Below are 25,048 nucleotides of genomic sequence, written 5' to 3'. Positions count from 1 at the left end.
TTCAATAGAGGCATGCTGAATACAAAGGGCTGAAGTAAATAGTAATCATTAACATAAAATAATAGAACATTTTAATAAAAATTAGTATTTTTTCTTGAACATTAACTTACCAGACTCTGAATAAATGCACAAATTTAATAAGGGTAATGCAAATAAACCCATTTTTCTTGTTCTTCGAAAGCAAAATATTACCTGTTGCGCACACCAGACAAGTCAGTACAAGACTAGAATGATGTGGCAGTCAGCTGCTAAAAAATTCGCTTCTAGTATTAGTGGAGAGAAATGGTGCGCCTGTGCATAAGGGAAATGAATGCAACATGATTATAGTAATCAGTCATTAGCAAACATTGTAGTTTGTTATTAATAATCATGTATAAAGGATATTGTAAAAATCAAGTTACAAAAACTTTATTAAAAGGATATTATAAAAATCAAGCTACAAATTTTTTTACATACTGTTATATTGGCTGGGCTGCAAAAATATTTGTTGTGGGTTGTAAGTTTGACATGCTTAGACTATTACATGGTTGTGTAAATTTTTATTTGAAATGTGCAGTTTTCTTAAGTATTTATCTCAACACCAATAAAATAACCTTTTTGAGATTAAATCATACACTTTAAAATACTCTGGGAAATTTTTGGGGAAAGTGAGTTGTTAACTTGAATATGTGAAGAATCATTTATTTTGAAAAGATAACTGAAAATAACCAGAATTTACTAAAATACATTATTAAATAGATTACTGCAATTTGTTCTGTTTTGGTAATTTATTATTATTTTTAGTAAAGGAATGTCATTGAGAATTTGGTGAAAAGGCAGCTGTCATTCGCAGATGTTACATCAAAATCAAATTTATTGTCTAATTTGTTGCCACTCCTAATTAGAGCAATTCTCTGGATACAAGGGATTTATGTTGTTCCTTTTGTCCAGTTTTTAAAAGATTATCTGATTCACCCACAAGCAGTTGCCAGAAAATAATAAAGAGCATTTATATATAAGATGAGCTTCAGGACAGATGGAAAAAATCTATAGCCTATGATTAACTACTACCTCCTGCTTTAGCTTTCATAACAATTTGGCCATTGAGAATCACTGCTCAGTTAATCTTCCTCAAGAGTTGACATTGTTTTCCCCTTCTTTAGTTGGTCTTTGATATATACATCTTATTCTCTTTTGCCTTCTCCTCCTTCCTTTGGCCAGCCAGAGGCTGGGAGTGAATGTACGCCGAGTGGCAAATGGTAGATCCTGCTTCCTATCAGAAAACAAGATAGCTCTCATCGACTACCTGTGAGCTACAGAATGTGACTTTGTGGGTATTTCTGCTATTTCTGCTATTTCTCATGATGATGCCAATTCATATTCTTCCACATTTTTGTGATCATGCAACTGTTTTCATAGCCTCACAACTCTTTTAACCATCTCTACTCACCCTGGCCGGTGTTGCTCAGTGGGTAAAGCGTCAGCCTGTTGACCAAAAGGTCACAGGTTTGATTCCAGTCCATGGCAAGTACCTCAGTTGCAGGCTCTTCCCAAGCTTAGGCCCTGGTCAGGGCACATGCAGGAGGCAACCAATTAATGTGTTTCTCTCACATTGGTATTTCTCTCTGTCTTTCCCTCTTTCTTCCACTCTCTTAAAAACCAATGGAAAAATATCCTTGTGTGAGGATTAAAAAAAATAATAAAACAAAAAATAAATAAATGATTCCTCTTGAAACAACTTTATTCATAGAATTGCCCTCCTATTTTCTTTCATCTTTTTGATGTCTGCTTTTCTAAACCATAGAGTACGTATCTCTTGTATGAATTTGCCCCCAGAATTAGAGAATTTATCCTTAGATATATTTTCTGTGCTATATCTGAAATTCACTAGTTTGCTTTTTGTTTTCTGCATAAATCCTGCCACACAGCTTCGCCTCTGGGCATCGTAGGAGGAAGTGCACTTATTTTTTTCTAGGACTTTATTTTATTTTTTAAAATGTATTTTATTGATTTTTTTTTTTTTAATAGAGAGGAAGGGAGAGGAATAGAGAGTTAGAAACATTGATGAGAGAGAGACATCCATCAGCTCTGTCCTGCACAACCCCCACTAGGAATCAAGCCTGCAACCAAGGTATACACCCCTTACTGAATCGAACTCGGGACCCTTCAGTCCACAGGCCGTTGCTCTATCCACTGAGCCACAGGCAAGGGCTAGGACTATATTTAAATAAACTCTTTTTTTTTTTTTTTTTCAGTGTGGTGTTGCTAAAGAGAGAAGAAAGGATTATTCTTTCTTATTTTCTTATTTGTTGTTATTGTTACTGGCAATAGGCAACATTGAGTGATTTGGAAGATGAGAACTCGTTCATTGATTTTTCTCCTTGCAATTAAGATGCCCACTCCCCCAGTACTGCGTTAGCAGGAAACACTCAGTTGTCATCTCTAGTAGAACTAAATCCCATCCTTCTTTGTTCGCATTTGAGTTTCCTCAGATCGGGCTGCTTCCTCTGTGCTGTAGGTACTAATCTCAAAACAGCTTTGCCCAATCTTTGCAGTTTTTACATCTCTGTGTTTTCACTGTGGAGCCCTTTTCTCAAATCCACCAAACAAAAGAAGAGATGTTGCTATGGACACCTGCTCAGGACACGAGGGCCACGCCTGTCCCTCTTTCTCTCTGACCTTTCAGCCATCTCTGTGAAGTAAAAGGCAGACGGTCACAACAGATCTTGTTCTAGGAATGTGAAGAGAGGCGACAGATTTGGTTACTGTCTAGCATTCAGAGCCTGGGGAGCTGCAGGCCTTCCCTCAGTCATTCAGGCAGCATGTATCTGTTGAGGCTGCTTCATGCCAGGACACTGTGTCCAGTAATATAGATCTTATAATTGTCTTGGATAATTTATATCTTTTTATTTCCATATAAATTTAGAATAAGCTTGTCCATATCTATAAAAAGAGCTTACTAGAATTTTTATTTGGTTTGTGCAGAATCTATAACTCAATTTCAGAAGACTTGATACCTTAACAGTATGGAAACTTCCAATCCGTGAGCATTGTACATCTTTCCATTTATTCTAGCTGTCTTTCATTGTAATTACAGATGTCTTGCAGAGCTTTTGTCACATTTATTTCTAAGTACTCAATGCTTTTGATGCTATCACAAACAGCATTTTTAAATATTATTTTTCCAACTGTTAGTTGCTAACATTCAGAAATATTGATTTCAAGGAAATACTGTATCATGTGATCTTTCAAATTTTACTTATTAGTTCTAGTTAACTTCCTTTGGATTTCTTATATGCACTATCATATTATCTGGGAATAAAAATAACTACTTTTTTTTTAAATCTTCAAGTTCCTTTTTTTTCTTATTTTTCTTTATTATAATAACAAGGATCTTCAAAATGTTGAATAGAAGAAGTGAGCTTTTCAAATCTCAGGCTGAAAACATTTAATATCTCACCATTAATTATAATATAATACTTTTTTCCTTTAAAATTTTATCAAATCTATTCCCAGATTGCTGGGAAATTTTTTATATCATGAATTTTTATCCATGCTTTTTAATATATATATATATATATTTTTTTTTTTTTTTTTTTTCACAGAGAGGAAGGGAGAGAGATAGAGAGAGAAACATCGATCAGCTGCCTCCTGCACACCTCCTACTGGGGATGTGCCCTAAACCAAGAAAAATGCCCTTGACTGTAATCGAACCCGGGATGTTTTAGTCCACAGGCTGATGCTCTATCCACTGAGCCAAACCGGTTTCGGTTATCCGTGCTTTCTTTATACCATGTAGTTTATCTTCTTTATTCTGTTAATGTAATAAGTTGCATTGATGAATTTATGAATGTTAAATCAACCTTGCTTTTTTTTTTTTTTTTAATGGAAAATACCACTTGGTCAGGATACCTTTTTTTTTTTTTTTTTTTTTTTGTATATTGCTGCATTTGATTTGCTAACAATTTGTAAAGGTTTTTTACATCTTTGTTGTGAAATGTAGTCCATGGTTGTTTTATCTAAGTTCCTATGGGCAAATACAACCTTTCACCATTGGATCCCAAGACCCTCCCCTGAGACCAATAACAGAAAAGGTGTTCTACAGATTGTCCTTGACACAAGTCAGAAGACATAGGCTGGAGACCCATATTCATTCATTAATCTAAATTATTTAAAATGTTCATTAATGTACTTATTCAACGGGTATTTTCATTCTAACTGTATGCCCGGTGCAGTGCTACTTATTGGACGTCTTGCTCCTCCATCTCCAGCTACTCCTTCTTAATCTTCTTTTCTTTGCAAATTCTTCCTCATGTCTCCAACCTCTAAACATTGGAGGGCCACGAAATATAGTCCTTGAACCTCTTTTCGTGCTCATCTGATTATCCAATCTTGTGACTGTAAGCCCCATCTATAAATTAATAACTCTGTAAATCTCTACCCTGAGCCCCTCCCTTGATTTCTAGCCTGATATATATTCTGCTGCTTTTATACATTACCACTGGAAATCTAATAGGCATCTCAAACTTAGCATGTGTAAAATTGAGCTAATGACACTCCCTCCTACACCCCCTCCCCCCCACACACACAGACACACACACACACACTCAGTCTTCTCCATTTCGGGAAAAGGTGGCTCCTGCCTTCCAAGTGCCAGACTATACAACCATGGCATTATCCTTGACTCCTTTTATTTATTTTTTCTCTTATACTTCATTAATAATCCTGAGAATCCTGTCAGCTCTACCTTCAAACTATATCCAGAAACCAACCACCTCTTCCCATTTCTCCTGCTATCATTCTGTTCCAAGCCATCATCGTCTCTTGCCTGAATTATTCAGTAACTTCTTAACTGGTGTCCATAACTTTCCCAAAATAACAGCCAGACAGTACCTTTAAAATGTAGGTTAGATCATCACTTCCGAGGCTTGCTTCTTCCTCAGAACGGAAATCTAGAATCTAAGCTTAAAGTTTCCTACGAGGCCCCTATTACTACCTGTCCACCTTTATCTCCTTCTGTCCTTTTTCTTGCTCACACAGTTGCAGCCCTGTGGCTTCTCCCCTGTTGCTTAGCCGCACTCCCACCACAGGGCCATTGTGTCTGTTCTTCCTGTGCCAGAAGGACATCATAGCTTGCAGATCATTTCTTCACCTTCTATCAAGTACTTACTTAAAGCTCTCCCTGACCATGTGATCTGAATTTGGAGAACTTCCCCCTCACAAAAAGAGGCCTATTGCTCTTCCCTGCTTTATTGTTCACCTTAGCACCTTTACTTCATATATTTTATGTATTTGTGCTATTTATTCTCTGAAACTTCCAATAAATTCCAAGCCTAGTGAAGTCTGGATTTTTTTTTTTTTTTTATTCGCTGTTGTGTTCCTAGTGAATAGAATAGTGTCTGTCACATACTAAAAAGTTTTGAGTGAGTGAATGAGCAAATCTGAGGGTGAATAAATACAAGAGTTACAAGACAGACCCAATCTTTGACCTCATGATGCTGCCAATCCCTACATTAGTGAATGGAGTCCAGTTTATAAAATTCTGGTGGTGGTGGGGCGGGGGGGGGGGGGGGGGGGGGTTGGTGAGAGAGAGAAGGAAAAAAAAAAAAATCCCAAAAGGCAGACACCAAAACTTCATAAGTTGCCCATATATAGAAGTGGGTCCAGTGAAGGAAAGCTGAGCCTTTGTTAAAAAAGAAAAAGAAGCACAGAAACCAGTTTGGCTCAGTGGATAGAACGTTGGCCTGCCAACTGAAGGGTCCTAGGTTCGATTCCAGTCAAGGGCATGTACCTTGGGTGCAGTCATATCCCCAATAGGAGGTATGTAGGAGGCAGTTAATCGATGTTTCTCTCTCATCAATGTTTCTAGCTCTTTATCCCTCTCCCTTCCTCTCTGTAAAAAAAAATGAATAAAAACATATTTAAAAAAAGAAAAAGAGCCAAAACAGGTTTGGCTCAGTGGTTAGAGCGTTGGCCTGCGGAGTGAAAGGTCCCAGGTTTGATTCCGGTCAAGGGCATGTACATTGGTGTACATTGGTAGCGGGCACATTCCCATTAGGGGGTGTGCAAGAGGCAGCTGGTCGATCTTTCCCTCTCATTGACGTTTCTAACTCTATATCTCTCTCCCTTCCTCTCTGTAAAAAGTCAATAAAGTATTTTTTTTTTTTTAAAGAAAGAGGGAAATGAGAATAATGCAAATCTTGGAAGCAGAGAAAAAGAAGGTTCAAGAACAATGAGGACTGTAACTAGTTGCTAAGAGGAATAGTCATCTCTATTAATAGTTAATAAAAATCAGGATCCATGCAGAAATGTATCCAGTTCCAAAATTGTTTTTAGGAGGATGCAAAGCTAGAGGTATGCAGTGAGACGAGGCTGCTTATTGTGAATAATCCACAGGATATAGGCACTTAAAAGGAATAATGCCTTTTTGTAAATGGCAGCATGAAACAAAAAATAACCTGGTAACAATGTGTCTTTAGAAGCTTTGCTAAAGACAAAGAAGCCATCGCAGAGGAGCATGGTGGAGCAATCCTTTTTCATGGTCATGGCAGGTCTGCGACACCCATTGGTGGTTCTCACATCTTCCGTTTGACTTTAACTGTTTTTTGTTTTTTTTGGTTTGTTTTTTTGTATGTGTGTTTTGTTTTTTTAATGAAGTGTTTTTCTGTTTCGGATCTACAGGTTCCGTTTTTCGGGCCTCTGTTTGATGGAGCCATCGTGAGTGGTAAGCTACTGCCAAGCCTCATCTGTGCCACGTGCATCAACGCGAGCCGGGCCGTGAAGTGCCTCATCCCGCTCTACCAGAGCTTGTATCTTTTTGCTTTAAATATGCAACTTATTAGCTATCCCCGAATCCTGGCAGTGTTTCATCCGAGGTAAGTATTCACGACTGGGCCGAAGAGGGAAGAGGAAACGGTTTTCAGTTTGTGTCGAAATAACATAGCATGATTTTTATTACATCATTTGCTCATTTATGTTAACTATAATAATTCCATGTTGCAATAAACTCAGAGGTTGTCGCTGTTTTTTCATAATTTAGTCACGTAAGTTTGCACTTACGAGGCTGTGACTAAAGAGATGCTCATGTGTATGTTCTCGGGTATTTTTCTCAAGTTCAGTCTCCTCCTGCAGCCACCCCCATTTGTTGCAGTCTGTTGTGGGGTCACTCAGAAGGCCTCCCAGAAACCAATAGCAAATGAAATGACTCTAATAAATCAAAGAATGTGGCAAGTGCCACCAGAGAGTACAAACAGCGGCCAAGGAGGAGGAGGTCAGAGACAGAAGTCGCATCCGGTTGGGAGGACAGGAAAAGGTGTTCTTAAGCAAGTTGTGTTTGAACTCATTAGTAGGAATGGCTAGAAAGTCTTTTGTAGTTTTCCCAAATCATTACTGTCACTCCTCTAATTCTTGATCTTCTCTAAAAACAGAAAGGGTTTCACTTTTGTAATTTTTATCAAACGTTAATTGGCGTGCTGCCAGTTTAAAATCCAGGCATGATCTCTGGTTATAAGAAAAAGAAATTAAGGTGACTTCATAAAATTGCTGTACAAGGCACTAATCTCATAATAAACCTTTGTTTCTAATTGGTATTGGTAATGATTATAAACAGATTGCATTTGACCTGGTTCTCTCTACTTCTCCCACCTAACTGTAAGTGATATGTCACTGGAGGTTGGAGGTGAGGGGTGAGTGAGAAATATCATGTGTGAATAGATACAATTTATGAAAGATACCTTGCTTTAAAATCCTGGTCACTTTATTGACTGATATTCTGTCTTTAGATTCCAAAAAGGTACATATGCCATGTGGCAACTTGGAATTATCATAGAAATTAGAAGTAGAAAAGAGCTATTAGGTCCCATCTGGTCCCTCCCCAGGGGCCAGGGTAGCATTATTCCCTTCAGCATGCTCCCTGATGCTTTGTTCAGGCTGGTGGTGCATGTTTGGGAGATGGCATTCTTTGCAGTGATTTCTACTGCAAAGCACTCTAGGCTTAATCTTATGGCTGGTATACATTCAGCCTTCAGCGTGGAGTTTTTATTTCGCATGCTGTTGAAAAGAGGTCTCAGCAGACATGAGAAAGACCTATTTTGCAATCCGTTTGTCAGTTTGCATGCCAACTAGGATGTGTGGGACACTCATCCATCAAATATGTTAAATGAAGGCAAGAAAATTATTTGCAAACAAAAATTCCATTTTGTATAAGTCCATTTTGATTTTTGTCACGTCACCTTCTCCACCTATCTAACATCTCATTATAAAATGCATGCTTTGTTGTTTTGTTGAACATTGCAGATGAGGTTCTTGCCCTGTGCTTCATAGAAAAGACAGAGAAGCGACTGTAGTTCTGTAAAACAGCTAAATGGGAGGAAGGTGAATATGGGGGAAAGTCCTCATCAGAGAGAGTGTGTACACTGAGGTTAGAGGGATGAGAGAGAAGCTGAGCCCAGGCAGCAGAGCAGGACACTTAGCAAGCACAAGGTCAGAGTGTTTGCAAGTGGTAAATTTGTGTGTGTTTTAGGATTTTCTGTATGGTCAAGTCCATCAGGATGCTTGTGACACATGTAAGAACAAGTTTTCAGCAGAGATGGTTTTCTGGGTGGTACCTGAGGAAGCCTAGCTTCCATAACCCTTTAATCTCATGGCCTGCCTTGCACCTTCTATTCTGAGTACAGCATCAAGGCTGCCTGAGCCAGGCCCTCAGGTAGAGAGGAAGTGTAGGAGCCAGACACATATCACGAGGGCAAACAGCCAATGCTCTCCACTATACTTATTGTGTCCGATGATTTGTCCAACGATGATGTTCAATAGGTTAGGTGTATTAAATGCATTTTCACTTACGATGGGTTTAAATTCCATTGTAAATTGAGGAACATCTGTACGTGGAAGTAACACAACTAAGGCTACATAGGGTTTCTGGTTATTCATGTGAAGTAAGACACCCTTATTTTTTTCTGCATTCAAAGCCAGATCTGGTTCAGATGGAGCGTGTGGCCTCTCCGGGTAGGCAGGTCTCCCGCTTACTCAGCCGTAGACAGTACCACCCTTCCCAGGTGCTTCCTTTGGGTCATTCCAAGGTCACTCCAAACTCTAGGCATAACTGGTATTCTGTGCCCATAGGGCAAGTGGTGAGGAACCAGCAGACCACATACTATGTGTATCTCCTCTGCCCATGTGTATACTCTATTGTCTCATCAGACTGGAAGTAAAGAGCACAAAATCAAAGGTGAAATTATTAAGAATTTCAAGGTGGCAGCAGCAGAACATTAAACCAAGCAGGGCTTGTCGTAAGCAGCTGCTCAGTCACAGGCCCATGAAGCCCGTCTGGTGCCCACTCTGAACAGCCCCCTACCCACCATCATCACCCCCAGTTTGAGTTGGAGAACTCTAGACCTGGAGTTTATTAGATTTGATTCTCCTTCCTAAAGCTGAGAGTATATCCCTTGGCCAAACTGTATTGATTTATGAACTTAGGCCCTTTAAGGTATACAGCAGCTTGTGTGTATGGCCCTAGAAAAGACAGTTCATTTAAGAGAGCAAAAATCTGAGAAAGATTTACTGTGACAGTTTCCCTAGAATTAAGTATAGTAGTGGGTATTGGCAAAGAAAGGGACATTACTTTGTCAACACGGGCCATTTATATGGACACTGCTGTGTCCTCGTTTTGTTTCTGATATTTAGATTGCAATTGTTAAGTAGAACATTGCCAAACTGCTCATTTCAACAAAATGTCGTTCGCTTTCTAGGTATCCAGACGACTGTTTTATGAGCAAAGGGCATGCTGTTTAGTTCAGATGTTCTGTGAATCCTTTGTACTGACCACAGAGAGCTGAACATTGAACCTGTTAATGAAGAGGCAGTGGTGTTAGTTTGCAATAACTGTCTCCAGCTAATGATGATGCTTAACTTCCTTGAATAGTGTCAGTTGACATTCAGTCTTACATTTAGCTAGAAATAGAAATGTGGGCAGTTCCATATCAATTTTGTTTAGTAATATTCAAGAAAATACAGCATTTCTTAGTAAGCAGAGGACTGGGAGCATTGTTGGGATGAATATGGCTTTGTTATTTGTAAATCTTAGGATCTTTTTGAGCAGTAAATCTAGCTTAGAACCTATATCAAAGGAGTTCTCATTTGATGTACCCTTGGCTAAATGACCAAAAAATTAGAACGGTGTGGTGAAGGCTCATAGGAAACTGCAAAATGCCATCGGCTTAAATGATCTAAAAATATCAGCACGGTTGGAAAGTAGCCTCAGTCACAGTTCAGCCTAGCCCCTTTGTTCCCTCTGGGTTTTCTGGTAACTTCCTTGCCGGGCTAAATCCAATGGAGCCTTCATCCTGTGGCCACTGCTCTTCTGAGTGATGAGGGCCAACTCACCTGCCATCTGCTTTTCTATCCCTCGTGGGCAATCAGAGTGCCCGTGCCTGTGCCTAAGAGTGTTGTAAATGGGAAGCTTGCCACATGTCATGTTTACAGTTCCCAAGCCAACTAAAGATTCCAAAACCAAACCGCGCGGTCAGTTGATAAAAGTTTCCAAAAGCATTTGAGCCAGAGCTTTCATTCTCCTCCTCAGATAACTTATTTCAGAAAAAGATTGCACACAATATGCATTGTGCCCATTCAGAGGAGTTCACTCTGAATCAGACAGATGGTGGCTTTTTTAAATAAACGTCCACTTCAGCAGAACAATAGTCTCAATGGCACTTGCCATCTCTCCTCTCCGGAATGTCAGCATTTGACTGAGAGAACGGGGCTGCCTAAGAAAAAGTAGTTCTGTACCTCATTCTTTCACATTCACATTTAGTTTCATTTGCAACTATTAGATAAGTTGGATAATACCAGAACTTTTCTCTTAGACGCATGACTTCTTAATATTGCCAACTTTTGTTCTCACAGTATACACATTTAAAAATGGCCCTTCTCTCCTGTTTCTGTTCTCTCCAGTGGGATCTTTGTTCCTTTTTCTGAGAAAACCTTTACTTTCCTCCATTTGTCTCCATATACTTAAGAGAGGCGTATGAAAATGAGGGGAGTGGTACTATGTGGTGTATTTTGCCATGCAGAACCAGTTATGCCTTTGCCGACATTTCCTATGTCCCTGCCATGTGCCGGGCATTGTCCTAGCCACTAGGCATAGATGCTTCATACAGCAGAGTGTGGAAGACATATACATGCATACACACACATACACACACACACACACATGATAGAGGGGACAAAGACATTATAGGGGCAGTGAAAGGAGTTCATAGATGAAGTGAGGAAATGAGGGCTATCTTGGCTGTGGCAGGAGATGAATTAGATGCCTACATAAAGCAGACATACTCAGTGTGGACCTGCTAGGATTGCTGGGGTGCAGAGGGTGATGAGAAGAGGATTGAGGACTTTTTATGGCATCACATTGGAAGACTAGGTTTGGGAGAAAGAAGGGGACAGAAAAGGAGAAACTAGTGTCTCGGAAAAGCAAGGAGGAGAGAATGAAGCTTTACCTTCTGCAGCGTGGTCAAGCAAGACACAGGCTTCTGGGGGGTCAGATGCATGACTGCTGCTAGCAGCCTCAAGTCTTTACCTAGACCATTGAGTGTAATGGGACTTAGAACTGAATTACTTCAAGGAAAGGGGCAAACAGATAACAGCAGCACCAAAAAGAAAGAAAGGATTATAGTGCCTAAGGATGGAAAATGCACGGGAAGAGGGCTGGGCTGAAGACCCGCAGCCAGTGTGGAATGATACTCCACCCAGGAGGCCTGCAAAGAGCTGTTCTAACCCACATTTCTGCTAGTACATAGTCTCAAAGGCAAAGTATAGGGTAATAGAGATGTACACAACTCTACATTAGATCCCAGGTGCATTCTACCAGGGCATCAGCATTTGAGAAATTCTTGGCTGGCCAGCAGTCTCATCATTCAGAAGACACAGGAAGAAAATGAGGGGAACCACTATTTTGGATACATTTCTTAGCGATTTAAAAGACTGGACTCATGACTAAATGTTGCAGAAAGTAATGAGTTTGCGCTTGAGATTGTATAAGAATGGGAGAAAAACTCAAGTAGAACTGTGCCCTGTCATGGGGAAGCACACTCCCATACATGGGTTGAGGTTGTAAAGGGAATAAGAAATGAGGGATTTTTAAAGATAAAATTAAGGCTTTCTCTGAGAAAGAAAAGGGCAGGTGTGTAAGAGCAGCAAGTGTGGCTGCACAGAGTGGGCCAATGGCTTCATATTCACACCAGGGTTAGAGAGGAGCTCCGCCCTGTGCTGACGGAAGGTCGAGTTCTTAGCCCAATCCACGCTGTCCTCTGTCTTCTTCACATGAGGACAGCAAGTGTCTTAGTGTAGGAAGGAAAACTCAAATCTCTGAGAACACATTAAGAATTAAAAAAAAAAAAAAGTGCCAAAATTGGTTTGGCTCAGTGGATAGAGCGTGGGCCTGCGGACTGAAAGGTCCCAGGTTCGATTCCGGTCAAAGGCATGTACCTTGGTTGAGGGCACATCCCCAGTGGGGGGTGTGCAGGAGGCAGCTGAAAAATGTTTCTCTCTCATCGATGTTTCTAACTCTCTATCCCTCTCCCTTCCTCTCTGTAAAAAATCAATAAAATATATATATTTTTAAAAGAATAAAAAAGAATTGCGCCCTGCAAGTAAGATCCAGCCTTCAAAGCCACATACCTATGTCTGATTTTAGAACTATTTTATAATAGTCTCAGAATCACAAGAACTTTTTTTAAATCATCTCTTAAAAGGCTGCACCTAGTATTAAAAACTGGAAAATTTCCTCATTTCAAAGGATTAAATTATGAATTTGGGGATGTTGCATGGATTCCTTGTAAAATTGTTAGACTAGGTTGTTAAATGGCATGTGATACTTCAGAAAAGAATTAATTCACAAATAAAATATCCCAAACACACTCATTCTCAAAGGTTAGAGAAAACTTAAAAATATAAATCTTAATTTCAAAACACAAGACTAAGTATCATAATCATCTGGCAGATGGGAGAGAGAAATGTGGGCCCATGGGAGCTGGGGACTTCACGGTGGCCAAACCTAAAATGCATTAATCTATGGATCACCCATTGACTGGATCCCGTGTGTCCCTAGTAGTGTGTGTACCATAGCTCAGCTCAACCCCTCTTCCATCCAACGAATTTATTATCAGCAACTTTCACAAAGATCTAGAATGCCTTAACTAATTTTATTCACGCAAAATCAGAAATCAGAAATGTCTCAGCAGATGAACCTGCCACACTGAAACCCCCAAAATGTGATTAGGAGGTAGGCTGCCACCTATGACCTGGGTTTGGGTAGCCAGCTGTGAGTACAGGATGAGGGTGATGTGTATTTAGCAGCCACAGTGGAAAAGGCTGGAGGAGTTTGGCTGAGCACAGAGTTAAGATGAGAGGACAGGGTGATGTGGTAGCCGAGTGCCCTGCATTGCCTGGACCGCAGCACGAGGACTGTGAGGTCTATATCGTAGCAGCAAAGGCTTCAGGAGCCCAGGCGGCTTTTAGAGAGGAGCGGAGGCTCCAGAATATGACCAATGACCAGAGGGAACCAGGAAGCAGCTGTTAGCTCGATGTCAAAGCAAACATTCAAAACCCAGAGCCTACAAAACCTGCAGGCCGGATTCAGCCCCCAGATGGGCTTTGTTTGAACTGCGGTTGGCCTCCAGCATTACTCAAAAAAATTGAATTTATCAGCCACCTTTAAAAATGGGAGATTTTGTATTTTAGAAATCTGGATTCTGGCTTCTCAAAGAATCAAAACCTTCTTTCCTGTTGACAGCAATCGGCCTACTTACAGGCTGCATGCTCTCCTGCTCCCCACAGCCCAGAGTCCACTCCTTCGCATCTCCCGGTGTTGCAGCTGGCGTCAGGTGCAACCATCATGCCCCCACCCCCGCAGTTGGCCTCCCTCTGAAGGTTGGTGAGGGTAAGTGGGCCAAGCGGTAAAACAGTGCCTGGTGCCAAGTGGGAGCCCAGTGAGTATCACCGTGGTTATTATCACATCACCAGCCTGAACCCTGCAAATAGTGGAGTTTTAAACCCTGTGTGAAAACTGGAACCACCCAGCTGTGGAGTTAGGTCTCAGCAAGTATTTACTTTTTACCATTGAGATATTAAAGGCTGGAGGCTGCTCTTCCCTCAGAATATTGTTATTGTAATAATATTGTAATAACAAAAGTTACTGCAAGTCTAGAAATCTGTGCAGAAAGCAGGCCGACAACATGCTTGAGGGAATATCAGTAACCATCCCAGCTTTCCTCCTCTCTTCCCACTCTCCCATCTGTGGTAGGTGCTCACCCTCTCAAGGCCAGTCCTTTACAGGGTGTGCTCCCCTTCCCTGTGGGCCTGTGGTACAGTGACCCCCTCGTGATTTCCCTCTTGGCCACGCTGCTGTCCCCAACCAAGGCTCCCCTTTGGTCTCTCCCGTGACACAGACCCCTCACCCTCCTGCAGCCTTCTAAATTCTCCTTGCCAGACCAGGCCTTCCGCTGTCCTCTTCTCCCAGTATACTGTGAGTTACCCAACCAGGACATTGGTTCCATTTTGTTGATATCCCTCTCACATATACCTGCTATTACATTATGAGTGTGTGTGTGTGTGTGTGTGTGTGTGTGTGTGTGTGTGTTAGGACAGAGAAAGGGAGAGAGAGATAATTTGGTTTAAAAAAATTGTTTATGAAAAACAATCTATACCACATGTGTCAAACACAAGGCCCGTGGGCCAAATCCGTCCCGCCAGGCCTTGCAATGTGGCCCACACCGCGCTGTCATCACTGCACTCCGCTGCGTTTCCATCACAATGACAGTTTATGACTGTTCAGTAAACCATTCGGCCCGCGATTTAGGCTGGATTTTAGATTTTGGCCCCTTCTCTGATTGAGTTCGACACCCCTAATCTATACCAATAAAAGGGTAATATGCTGATTAGACCAGGAGACCTTCTAGACGTCCTTCTGGACAAAGCCATGGTCGTGGTGCCAGGGCTGAGGCAGAGGCGATTGGGGGTGATCAGGCCAGGAGTGGAGGGCAGTTGGGGGTTATCAGGCCAGCAGGGGTGCAGTTGGGGGTGAGCAGGCCGGCAGAAAATGGTTAGGGGCGATCAGGCAAGCAGGCAGGTGAGTGGTTAGGAGGCAGTGGTCCCAGATTGCATGAGTGATCGGGCCTAAACTGGCAGTGGGACATCCCCCGAGGGGTCCCAGATTAGAGAGGGTGTATGCTGGGCTGAGGGACAGTCCCCTTATCTCCAACCCCCCCCCCCCCATGTACAAATTTCGTGCATTGAGCCACTAGTTAGAAGGTACAAGCAAATTATATTTTATAAAATTGCATTTTTCAAAATTGAAAGTCTTAATCACACAATAAATGTAGCTCTACAAATAGAATATGTATGTTTGTATATATAAATATATTTTCTAAATCCTTTTAGTTCCATTTTTAAAGGTTAGTTTACTGCTGGCTCTCTAACACTTAGAATAGTGCTTTGCACATGGAGGTACTCAATATTCTTGGGTGAACTGCACTGGCAGAAATACATATTAGATGGTAGCATTCAGGAGAAAAAATAGAAAACTGAAAATTACTGATTTTGTGTATTTTTCTTTATATTGAATGATATTACTTTTTTTATTGCATTCTGAATAATAATCCTTCTCTCACCACCCCAAAAAGTCATTGTAGGATCTTTATGTGAAAATCCTGATAATTAGAATGGTGACTTTATATTTGATTTTGAAATTGATGGGATCTGATTGATTCCATGACAAGTAAGTGAAGGCTCTTCAGTAATCTCATTTCCTTGGAGCAATAAATTTACTTCGTTTTTGAAAGACAGAATGAATTCAAACAGTGTAAAAGTCAGAAAACTTACGAACAAGTAGAAAGTGGGAAGGAAACCTAACGTTGCTATTAGATTCATGGCCTCCAGGAAGGAGAGAAGTTCAGGGTAAGAAAGTAGGATCTGGCAAGGCCTTAAATAATGTTCTAAATTCTAGGAACATAGTGGTAGGGTTTTTTTGTGTGTGTTTTTTTTAATTCTTAATTGTATGTAAATTTTATACACGTAAATAAAACGCCTGCAATGCCTAAGGGAAGCTCTCCACATGTCGGAGACCTGGAGCAGGCTGGGCCTTGGCTGGGCATGCAAATACTGACAGCTGAAGTCACTTGTTGGAAAGTCCGCAAACTCTGGTTACAGCTGCATTTGTCAGTAGCTTTAAGGGAAGTGTAATCAGCCAGAGAGATTAATTTGCATCTCAATTAGAACCGAGTTGGGAGGAAGCACTGAGGTCTGATTGGGGAAGGTTGGGGAAGAAATCTCACCCAGCACAAAAGCCTCCGTGGCTCTGTCCTCCAGCTGAGTGGAGGACAATATCTGAGGCTTCGTTTCCATAGGGACGGGAAGCCTGCTGGGCCCCAGAAGAATCTCGGGTTTGCACCGTAATCATTTGGTCATGATGACACAAATTCCGCTGTTGTTCCCAAATACATATTGCTGGTACAAAAGTGGAAATGGTCATCATGTCAAAAGCATGCAAGAGGGAATTTGCCGACGCTACTTACCGTTTTTTCTTGGTGCTACTAGGATTTCTAAGCGTTTAACATTTATTCATGTTTGAATATTCAAAGAGCAAAAGGTCATTCCATAAATGACAATATTTCTTCAGCATTCAGCTGGTTACTTTGGAAATGGCCCAGCTTCCAGGGGAGCCATTATCCCGGCTTCTCCCACGTCTTCAGCAGTAAGCAAACAAGATCATGAATTTATTGTAGAAACTCGGGCAAGGAGGAACTGTGGAATCTCCTGACCGGGGAGCAGGGAAGAAATCCTGGCCAGTACAGGCCTCTTTAGAATCCTAACAAAACTGAAAGAAGGATCCTTGCCCTTAATGTTAAAAAGCAAAAACGTTGAATTCTTTTAAATCTTTCCTTCAAATATCATCTATGGTCATTTTCACAGGCTATGATATTTACATCAGTCAGATCCTTTGTTTTTGGAGAAGATAGTCATATTCTCAAAATTCTGTACTAGGGCCTAGGGAGAGCTGAGACTGAGCATTGATCCATGCAGGTTACCCTGCCATCACCAGGAAGGGCTCATTGTTGGCATTTTTAGAGGAAGACTTATTTCCAGTTTATTTTGTTCTTGCTTAGATAGTTAATTCATCGGTTCCGGCTTCAAAGTAAGAAAACAAATAAGAAAGAGTGAAGAAAATCTGAATCCTACGTTATAAACTTAAAAAAAAAAATTAAATCAGGTTTTTAAATTTCTCTTCACATTCTGGAAAGGGGAAGGAACAAGTTTCCTAAGGACAAGATCTTCCAGTGCCCACAGACTGAAACAACACATTGCAGCGAGACATCAGAACATCCTAATCCAACATTAATCAAATTTCAGTTTACTAATTATCAGCCCTATTCTGAAAGGAACATAATGCCATAAACAGCATCCGCAGAACATTTAGTAGACTCTGGGATTATCAGCAATATATTCGAAAGTAAGACTTTCTGTTATTCAAATCTCCGAAAAGAATAATACATGCCTTATTATAATAAGAGATTGTGCAAAGCCGAAGAAGGACAAAGCAGGCAAATCCGAATGGTGAGAGCCCTTCTGTGCTGTCTGCCTCCGCATGCAGCAAGCTCCCAGCAGGCTTCGGAGCAGGAGTAATTTGCAACACATTCAAGTCAATTTTTTAATCAAAGTAGAATACGTTTTTTGGTAATATGTGGGTGAGTACAACCCAGATGCCATCATGGCAGCCTTGACAGGGTGTCCTTTCTATTTACTCTGTGGAATTTAACCAGACTCTGCTCTAGTGGGTACTTTGAAAGTTGTGCTGCAAATCTGTTTCTGAGGTCCTATGCTTTGAACGCCTTTGACTTTATTGCCTGGGTGGGTGGAGGAAGGAGAGAAGCTCTGAGGATCAGTGCCGATACCAGCCCCGTCCTCTTTTGTCATCCCCACACCCCTCCTGTTCTATTACTGCCCCCACCCCTGGGGTTGGGTGTCCCATGCAAGCCACTAGGGAGTCAAGATTCATTTTAATGTGGTTGTGTATTTTGCACATGCCTTTAACATAGCCAACTTGAGAAATGCACACTGCTTTAGTTTCCAACAATGCACTAGAAAATCACCACAGTATTTTAAACAGACACTTCCTTGGACAAAATGACCTTCTCGTCACTTTTATCAGCATCGCAAAAATGAAACACTATTTAGTGGCTTATGCCATTTATCTTTCTTTAGCTCATGTCTTCCAGTGCTTCATTTCAGCCTTCCTAATATGGTCGTAGGATGTAAAAAAGTACAAAATATATGTCCCTCTGCCATGTCCACTCACCTAACAGTACAAAGCTTAGGTCCTTAATCCGTCAATGATCAGCAAAGGGTCTGCCTCCTAAAAACTCCGGATCTGCTCCTCAGGGAACAAGCCAGCCCTTCAGATGCCAACCCCTTTTGGTTCTCTCTTATTTGCCTATGAAGTGGATATAAGCATATCAGTGCGCCCAGCATCCCGGCTCCGAGGCAGATGTGTGCCTGGAAGTGCAGCCTCATACCTCCACAAAGGGTAGGCGAGCTCCTGGCTGATGGGATTCTGAATTTATAAGCAGAGTTCCAGAATTCCCCCAGGGCCTACTTTTCAAAGGCAAATTAGTATGTTTGCAACTTGATCCCCTGGCAACTTTTGACAGTTGTTCTAAGAATAATAAAACAGATGGACAGAATGGATTTTGGGGGTCTCCGTCCAAACTGCCATGCTCAGTGGAATTTAAAGGAGGCAGGAGCTGATGGGGAGAGCTGCTGCTCCTCACACTCTGTTCTGCCTTCAGCATCCAAGGACCGTAACTGTCTCCCAGAAGATGATGAAAATTGTCATGTTGTATCTTCCTGCTGAGAGTTCAGCTTGGCTGTGAGAAAATAGCATACGTGTTTTCTCCATATATTTAAAACTAAATGTACTCCCAAGAAACCAATTTTAATGTGACTATGAGAAAGAAATGCAAATTAGTTTTAAGTGTAAGGAGTATTTTCATAGGATTTTTTTTTTTACCCCTTTAAGTAACGTAAAAGAATACAAAATAGAGGAGGAGCCTCTAGGATGGCTTAGGAACACTGTCTACGCATGAACTGGGGGAAATAGAACATATGCCTCTCTCCCAGGATGATCATTCCCTGCCTGTCACTTCTCCACGTTAGAAAACAGCACTTACATTGTCTGGGTGTAATTTTACCAAACAAATTCAAATGTACTTTTGCTCTATAATTTTATCAAACAAATTCACATGTACTTGTGCATAAACACTTCACATAAGCTCCACTTTTTGAAGAATTTCAACCTTCTCTTCGTGTTGATTTTAGCTCTTATCAGATTAGCATGGGATGTGTTTTTCTTTTAATTTATTGGCTTCCTCTGAGATAAATTTCTATACACTTTAGTCATTCCTTTTGTCTGGATTCATTTGTCCCATATATCACACTTAGGCCAGGAAGATGAAATAAGGTAGCAGATCAACTGTGCTTTTGGAGTTTCAGAGCTGCTTGTTTGTTGAAATATGTGTGCTGGGGCCCCCCCAGTTTCCTTCATGACTTTGTGGTGTAGACCCTTGTTTAACTAAAATTCTACTGATTAAAACTCCAGTAAGATAATAAACTTTTTTCTTTACTTTTTTTTTAAAAAACATCAAAACAATGTCAACGCTTTTTCTAATTCTCCCATTAGGCAGTAACACTGACTAGCAATGAGCCCTTAGGGTGAAGGCTCAGTTCTTGGGCATTTGCTTCCCTTCACAGCAGCAGTTTTCCTACATGTGCCAGATAAATCGTAAGGTATGTCTTTTTATTGTGCTGCTCAAGTCAGCAGGTGATATGTGATGGCAGACCTTGGGTTTTAATTTTCATTTAAATAATAACGAGTTGTGTGGCTTTTAACAAATACCTTTACCTCTGTCAGTGTCCCCGTAAAATTACGATAATAATCCCTCACAGCCTGATTACGGTAAGGATTCATGGAATGAAGGACACATAAACTAAATGAATCCACAAAATAACCAAAATCCAGCCGCTTCGTGGAACCCCATGGTTCCCAGCCTGCGATGACACCTCGTGCTCACAGCTCCTGGACCAGCGTGGCAGTCTCCCCGGGTTTCCTGCTTCTCCCGGCTGTCCCCGGAAAACTCTCCAGCAGCCAGTTTTTCTTCTGAAATAGAAATTAGAGCATGTCATAGCTCTAAGGCCTCCAATTGCTTCCCATTCTCACCCACAGAAAAATCCAGCCTCCTTTAAGGACCCACAAACTTACTCCATCCCCAGAAACAACACGTCAGGAATGCTCTTCCCTCCCTCAGTCTGCAGAGCTGGCCCCTCCCCTTCCCTTTGCTTTCTGCTCAGAGGCTGCTCCTAGGAGGGTTTCTACAACAGCAAGCCCTCCCTCGGGCAGTCACACAATTCCCCAGCATGAAGGTGGGAACATGGCTGTGTTCACTGCTCTATCCCCAACGCCTAGGGCCCAGAATGAGACTGGCAGGAGGATGCTCTCCATAGAATAGAGTGAGGAATGAATGGACAGGCCAGGAGCAGACCAATGGGTACATGTAATGGAGAAAAGGGTCTGGCGCCCCCCTCATTCTCCATAACCAGAAGCACCTGCACCAGGCCCCCGGTGCAGGGCAAGCAGGATCCAGACTCTGCCTCACATGCCCTGGCAACTCGCTTGGAGCAGCTATGCTTCCGTGTTCCACCTTCAGCCAACACTGGTGTGGCCGGTGCAAGCACAGTAAGATGCAGAGATGAGTGGCCCTGTCCCCAGGAGGCTGCCCAGCCAGTAGGGATTATACTGTGACATAGGGTAGAACGCAACCCCTGCTCTCACGGCGCCCTGCCCAATGGGCATTTCTGGAACCATAAAAACGTAAGATACAAAAGAGAGAACCAGATGGCCTTGGGAACTCTAAGGGAAAAGATTATCTCTGGTTTCATCTTCAAAGTGTTCTCAAATTTTTGTGCATCTTTGATTAGTATCTCTTTATGTGTATATCATACATCCACAACTCAACATGCTGGGCATTTCACAATTTTCTTCATTTTGTTTTACGAAAAGATATTCATAGACTAATTACAATTGATTACATAAATGCCCTGGGCCTGTTCCATGGTGCTGAGACATTTGTTTCAGAGAGCAGCCTCCATTGGCATTTCAGTCCGGGGGGAGGAGGGAGACAGCGAGAGCAGGCCTCGAGTGGGGGAAGGGGTGAGGACACCCACCTCGAACCACTCCCTACCTCCGTCTCCAGTCTTTCATATTTCATACCTCATCAGAAGACAAAAAGAGAACTTGCAAACATGCCATTCAAACATGTGTAATGATTTATTTTTAAAGTATATACAAGTTCTACTATATTAATATTATGACATAAAATATACTCAACAGTGAGAATTTAAAAGGATGTGACAAAGATTAAATAATGATTAGAAGTATTTTATATTTACTAGTAAATTGTTTTTCTTTTACTGAGATACTGTGTTTGAGCTAGTACAGTGGGGTCACATGAACTGCATTACTTTTATAATTTTGATTTAACCATTCTGTGAAACAGTGATTCTAAGGAGTCCCACTGAACTCAGCTTATTTTTACAAAATATTTTTATTGATTTCAGAGGAAAGGTGGAGGGAGAGAGATACAGAAACATCAATGATGAGAGAGAATCATTGATCAGCTGCCTTCTACACTCTACCCACTGGGGATCAAGCCCACAACCCAGGCATGTGCCCTTGACTGGGATCAACTTGGGACCCTTCATCCACTGAGCCAAACTGTCTAGGGCTGAACTCAGCTTATTTTGATCCTTGGTGACATACCAGTCCCTGGAAACGTGGCCTGGCAGAAACACACAGACCCACTAGGCAGAAGGTCTCTGTCTTTGCCTCTAAATTATGATGCTGATGCTCATTCTTAGCCACAATTTCTATGAAGGTTCTTGTTGACGTTTGGCTAGAAGTTTCCATCTTCCCTGATGTGATATTAGTTGTTGCATTACCACATTTTTAAACAAACAGATTGGCAGTCTTTATTTGGAAGGTTAGCAACAGCTTGTACAATTCTGTTTACAAGTTTTTTGTTGGTACAGATATGAGAGCTTTCTGAAAACATATACCATCCTTGACAATAAATTCCCATGTAAAGGCAGCATTTTTAACATTTCTATCCAGGTCTTCTGTCAGTGGCTTGTTTCTTTCAAATAGCAATTGATACTCCCTCACTCAGTGTCAATATGTCCCTTTTACTTTAGGGGAGCAGTACGATCCACTACACATAGTGTGTATGGCTAAGGGCGCCCTGCTGATGTCCTCCTCTGCCCACACCTCTGCTCCCAGTCTAATTCGGCGCCGCAGCCAGAGCCACCCTCTGAAAATGGGGCCTGAACTAGTCACGGCTTTGCTCTCACTCTCCCGAGTTCCGCCTCACTCAGAGTCCCACCAGGAAAGCCCGAGTGCTCCTTGCTCTCTGCCTGAAACACTTGCTCCCAGGATATCCTCTGGCTCACTCCCTCCCGTCCTCCCTGGGTTGTCCCCAACATCCCAGGAAAGTTCCCCCACACCTGCACACACTTCCCACCACCTCTCCTCTCAAGAGTGACACACCTAGACTATCTCTTTTCTCCACAGCCTTACTTCTTTCTAACTTACTTACTCATTTTACTCATGTTGTGCCCCCTGCGAGAGGGCAAGGACTTTTGTCTGTCTTATTCACTGATGCCTCCAATGGCCATAGTCAAAATATTTAACATCAGGTACCACCAGGGCAGGAGGCCCCCTCCGCCCCCCATGCTGGTGTTTTCCAGGTAGTTCCAGCCCTCGATGTAGCCTCAACACCTGCCGCAGAATAAACATTTGTTCAGTAAAGACCTGCTAATTAATTGAATACATTTAGCCCTGTCATCACAGGGAAGGTCACCAAATTGAGAGCGTGTGTCTTTCTATAAAAAGGAAAGATAAGTAATTCATCTTTCTGTTCAAGAGCTTTTATAAGGACGTTCCTACTGAGATGGAGGGCAAATCTTCCTGAGGTAGGAAAGATTTCATAGTCCTGACCTGCCTCGGTACCAAAAAGGTGACCCTATTTATAAGGGAATAGACTTCAGTGTGGAGGGTCCCACAGTACATCGCCATGTGGTGAAAGTGATTGAGGGAGTTCGTGGCAGCTTCTGTGCCCTGTCTCACCATCAGGACTGAGCCTGACCTGGGACACTCTGACAGATGGACAAGCCTCAGGCCATGTGTTAAATTTCAGTGAGCTTCATTTCATTCTTGAGATAAAAGTATGTAAATATTAATAGAAACCCTAGAATTGTCTTCCACATCTCACTTTGGAAACCCTTAGGATGAAGTCTACAGACTTTTGCAGAGGTTTTTCAAGAGATGGTGGAGGGAGGCTCTCACATGGTTCTGTGGGTTGACTGGGCTCAGCCAGGTGGTTCTCACCCAGGTTTTTCATGTGTCTGGCACCTGGGCTGGCATAGTTGGAACAGCCGTGGGCTGCAGACATATCACTCTTGTGCAGCCTCCACACTTGGCAGCTCACAGCAGAGTAACCTCACAGCAGCTGGACTGCATAGAGGTAGGCTCAGGACTCCACGAGACCCAGGTGGGAGGCTCCATGTTTTCCCCAGAAGGCCCAGAACTGTTGGCCAAGGCAGGTTCCCAGGCCTGCCCAGACTGAAACAACTCAGCCTGCTGAGGGAAGGGAGTTTCCCGTGTGAGGGCACGGCCCGCAGACAGCGCTGTCTCTCACTGATGGAGTGGTGCTGATCAGGCGGGGCCCGGTGCACTCTCAGGCACGTGCCCCTTCCAAGGAATAGCGAGCTCTTGGAAGGCTAAACCATGTCTTACTCTTCTTTCAGTCTCCCGTGTCCAACACTGTAAGCCAAGCATGTCAAACTCAAAGGCTAACGCGGGCCAAATAAACAAGGTTAAAGTTTATGTGGGCCCCAAACAACAAAAGCTTTAATTTTCATAAAAACATAGATTTATTTCTATAGAGACATGCTGAATACAAGGGGCTGAAATAAATGAGTCATCGTTAACATAAAATAATAGAACATTTTAATAAAAATTAATATTTTTTTCTTGAGCATTAACTTACCAGACACTGAATAACTGCACAAATTAAAAAGCATGACGCAGATAAACCTATTTTTCTTGTTTCCCAAAAGCAAAATATTTCCTCTTGCACACACCAGACAAGTCAGTACAAGACTAATGATGTGGCAGTCAACTGCTAAAATACTCACTGCTGGTATTAGTGGAGAGAAATGGTGCGCCTGTGCATAAGGTGTGTGGGGAAATGAATGCAACACGATTATAGTAATCAGTCATTAGCAAATGTTATAGTTTGTTATTAGTAATTAAATATAACAGAATATTGTAAAAACCAAGTTATTAAATTATTATTAAAAGGTTTCTTACATACCGTTACACTGTTTGGGCCACAAAAATATTCATTGTGGGCTACATGCGGCCCATGGGCTGTGAGTTTGACATGCTACTGTAAGCACTCAGTAGGTGTTCATTGAATTAAAATCTGAAATGTAAATATTTTAAGAAATTTCTAGATAGGAGAAATGAGACTCTAATGCTATTTATTTAATTATACCATAAGATGTATATATCAATGCAGGCAATGACTTAAAATGGATACCAAAAAGAGATAGCTTATTTTAAAAATGACTTTTTAATCCAGGGAATGAAGCCACCTAACAACCGGTCGCTATGATGAGCACTGACCACCAGGGGGCTGATGCTCAAAGCAGGAGCTGTCCCCTGATGGTCAGTGTGCTCCCACAACAGGAGCATCACTCAGTCAAAAGCCGGGCTCACAGCTGGTGAGTGCAGCTGCAGGGACATGAGCCTCGCCCGTGCATGCGGCAGCACTACCAAGTGGTGGCAATGGCAGGGGCAGCAGGGCAGCAGGGCAGGGGTGTGTTGGAGCAGCACCCAGCCACCGCTAAGGCTCCTCCCCAGCCGCCTGCCGCTTCCTGCATTGCTACATTTCCCCAAGGGGTCCCA

General features: G+C 42.0%; 1 protein-coding gene across 5 annotated transcripts in view; it reads left to right on the top strand.

The window, feature by feature from the left end:
• The window catches only part of RALGAPA2 (Ral GTPase activating protein catalytic subunit alpha 2), a 278,920-nt gene that overhangs the window by 188,411 nt on the left and 65,461 nt on the right, over positions 1–25,048 (top strand). For all 5 annotated transcript variants that reach the window (XM_045574683.1, XM_036417809.2, XM_036417810.2 and 2 more), the window contains one exon: positions 6,661–6,788. In XM_045574683.1, the coding sequence (XP_045430639.1) occupies positions 6,661–6,788 (128 nt within the window). The remainder of the gene's footprint in view (positions 1–6,660; positions 6,789–25,048) is intronic.

The sequence above is a fragment of the Pipistrellus kuhlii genome, unplaced genomic scaffold (genome assembly GCF_014108245.1).
Source record: "Pipistrellus kuhlii isolate mPipKuh1 unplaced genomic scaffold, mPipKuh1.p scaffold_m20_p_6, whole genome shotgun sequence".
In the NCBI taxonomy this organism is placed as follows: Eukaryota; Metazoa; Chordata; class Mammalia; order Chiroptera; family Vespertilionidae; genus Pipistrellus; species Pipistrellus kuhlii.
The sequence above is the reverse complement of the archived record's forward strand: the minus strand, read 5'-3'. Positions and strand labels throughout refer to the sequence as shown.